Here is a 1,832-nt window from a genome sequence, read left to right as displayed (position 1 = left end):
TATATATATGTATATATATATATATATATATATATATATATACATATGTGTGTGTGTGTGTGTATGTATATATATATATGTGTATACATACATACAACACATGCATATACACACATACACCCTTGCATATATATCTGTGAAAGTTTTTGAATGTATAATGAAATTTTATATAAAGTGTTTAAATCCGCTGGGTTAGTTAATTAACTTAGAAGCTTTTCACTGTTTTCGCTCGAAAAAATTACTGCTGTATTTGATGGGCCACCAGTTTTCTTCCTCTCTCTATGCACATTCACACATAAATAGTTTTACTGAGATAAATGTAACCGTTCCAAAACCTAGTTGTGGGTAAAATAACAATGTAAACGCAGTGTTTCCATGCTACTTAGAAGCGATCAACAAACCGCGATCAACAAACCAGGAGACTCACTTTCTCTTTTCCCTCACATTTACAGTGTCGCGAAGGCGCGTAGCTTAGTGGTTAGGGTATTCGGGTCACAATCGTATCTTTAGTTTCATCAGTTCAGGGACCTCAACTTACAACCATGTTGACTTGTTCTAGCCCATGAGAAGCGGCTTCTATCAGAGAAAACTGCCCAAGGCAAGCTCTAAGTCTTCCATGACTCCATCAATGGAATTAAGGGCCCATAGCAAAGCAGTGGCTACAATACAAAGACCTGCGGAAAAGAAGGGTTTGTCGTTCGAAACCTCGTAGGCCTATGAACAATGTGTACTATTTTTGCAACAAAGAACGAATGGTTTCATGCTGAATATTATATTACAACATACCCTTTTTTCTCTGTTTCTTTGTTTCCCTGCCAAATTTCACTGCTCTAACTAACGTCCAGCGCCTGAGGCCATCCGAGTCTACTCTCACATTCCGTGAATCTGAGCGGCATACTTTTTCTCTACGTTCCGAACGAATCGTCACATACAGTATAACAGCAACGTCACTCCACCACCGAGTTCCCACCACTTACAAAACAGGAGTGCTCTCTCATACGTTTCGTATGGAGGAAAAACACTCTCGGAGTCAGGTAAAGTTGCTCATATTTCAATTTAACATTTCTCAAGGTTTTCGTTATATTTTCCTCTGTATAATACGTTTCCTTTCCTTCTTTTTTCTTTCTTCCTTTCTTTTTTTTCTGTCTTCCTTTCTTTCTTGCTTTCTTTCTTTCTTTCTTTCTTTCTTTCTTTCTTTCTTTCTTTCTTTCTTTCTTTCGCAATTTTATGAGCCATAAGGAGCTCTTCGATATGAGCCAGATCAAGAAAAAAAGTATGGACGAAGTATCGTATCGAAAAAGATCGTGCTTCTTTGCCTGAAGATATTTACATGGGAAACGGAGAGGCACATCGGTTTTCCAATCGTGGGGGAAACTTAGCGGTATTTCGCCCGTCACTACGACCTGGATTCAAATTCCGCCGAGGTCGACTTTGCCTTTCATTCTTTCGGGGTCGATAAATTAGGTACCAGTGAAACCCTAGGGTCGATGAAATCTACTAATCGCCTCCCCGCTAAATTTCTGGCCTTGTACCTATAATAGAAAGGATTATCATTATTTTTATTATTATTATCATTATTGAGTGAGAGAGCAGTGCATGACATCAAAGTGACACTAGGGTAAAATATACGAAGCCCATTATACCCATCATGACTACCCGTCTGATAAGGGTACACCAGGCACATGCAGCACAACCATATGTGCGCGACATGGTGATCTCATATCAAGATAAACAGCGCATGACCTCGCAGGTGGGGCCCAGTTAGAATTTTCTTCAGGTCGAGTAGCCCATCCCGCTCAAAAGGTCCCTGAATAAGGTTTGTTTAAGGATAT

At 39.5% G+C, this 1,832-nt stretch overlaps 1 protein-coding gene across 1 annotated transcript in view; it reads left to right on the top strand.

Moving 5' to 3' along the window:
- The window catches only part of LOC106870532 (BTB/POZ domain-containing protein 16), a 243,135-nt gene that overhangs the window by 124,632 nt on the left and 116,671 nt on the right, over nt 1–1,832 (top strand). Inside the window, exon 15 of the mRNA XM_052972597.1 lies at nt 846–1,034. Coding sequence (XP_052828557.1) covers nt 846–1,034 — 189 coding nt within the window. The remainder of the gene's footprint in view (nt 1–845; nt 1,035–1,832) is intronic.

Source organism: Octopus bimaculoides, chromosome 14 (genome assembly GCF_001194135.2).
Source record: "Octopus bimaculoides isolate UCB-OBI-ISO-001 chromosome 14, ASM119413v2, whole genome shotgun sequence".
Taxonomy (NCBI): domain Eukaryota; kingdom Metazoa; phylum Mollusca; class Cephalopoda; order Octopoda; family Octopodidae; genus Octopus; species Octopus bimaculoides.
The sequence above is the reverse complement of the archived record's forward strand: the minus strand, read 5'-3'. Positions and strand labels throughout refer to the sequence as shown.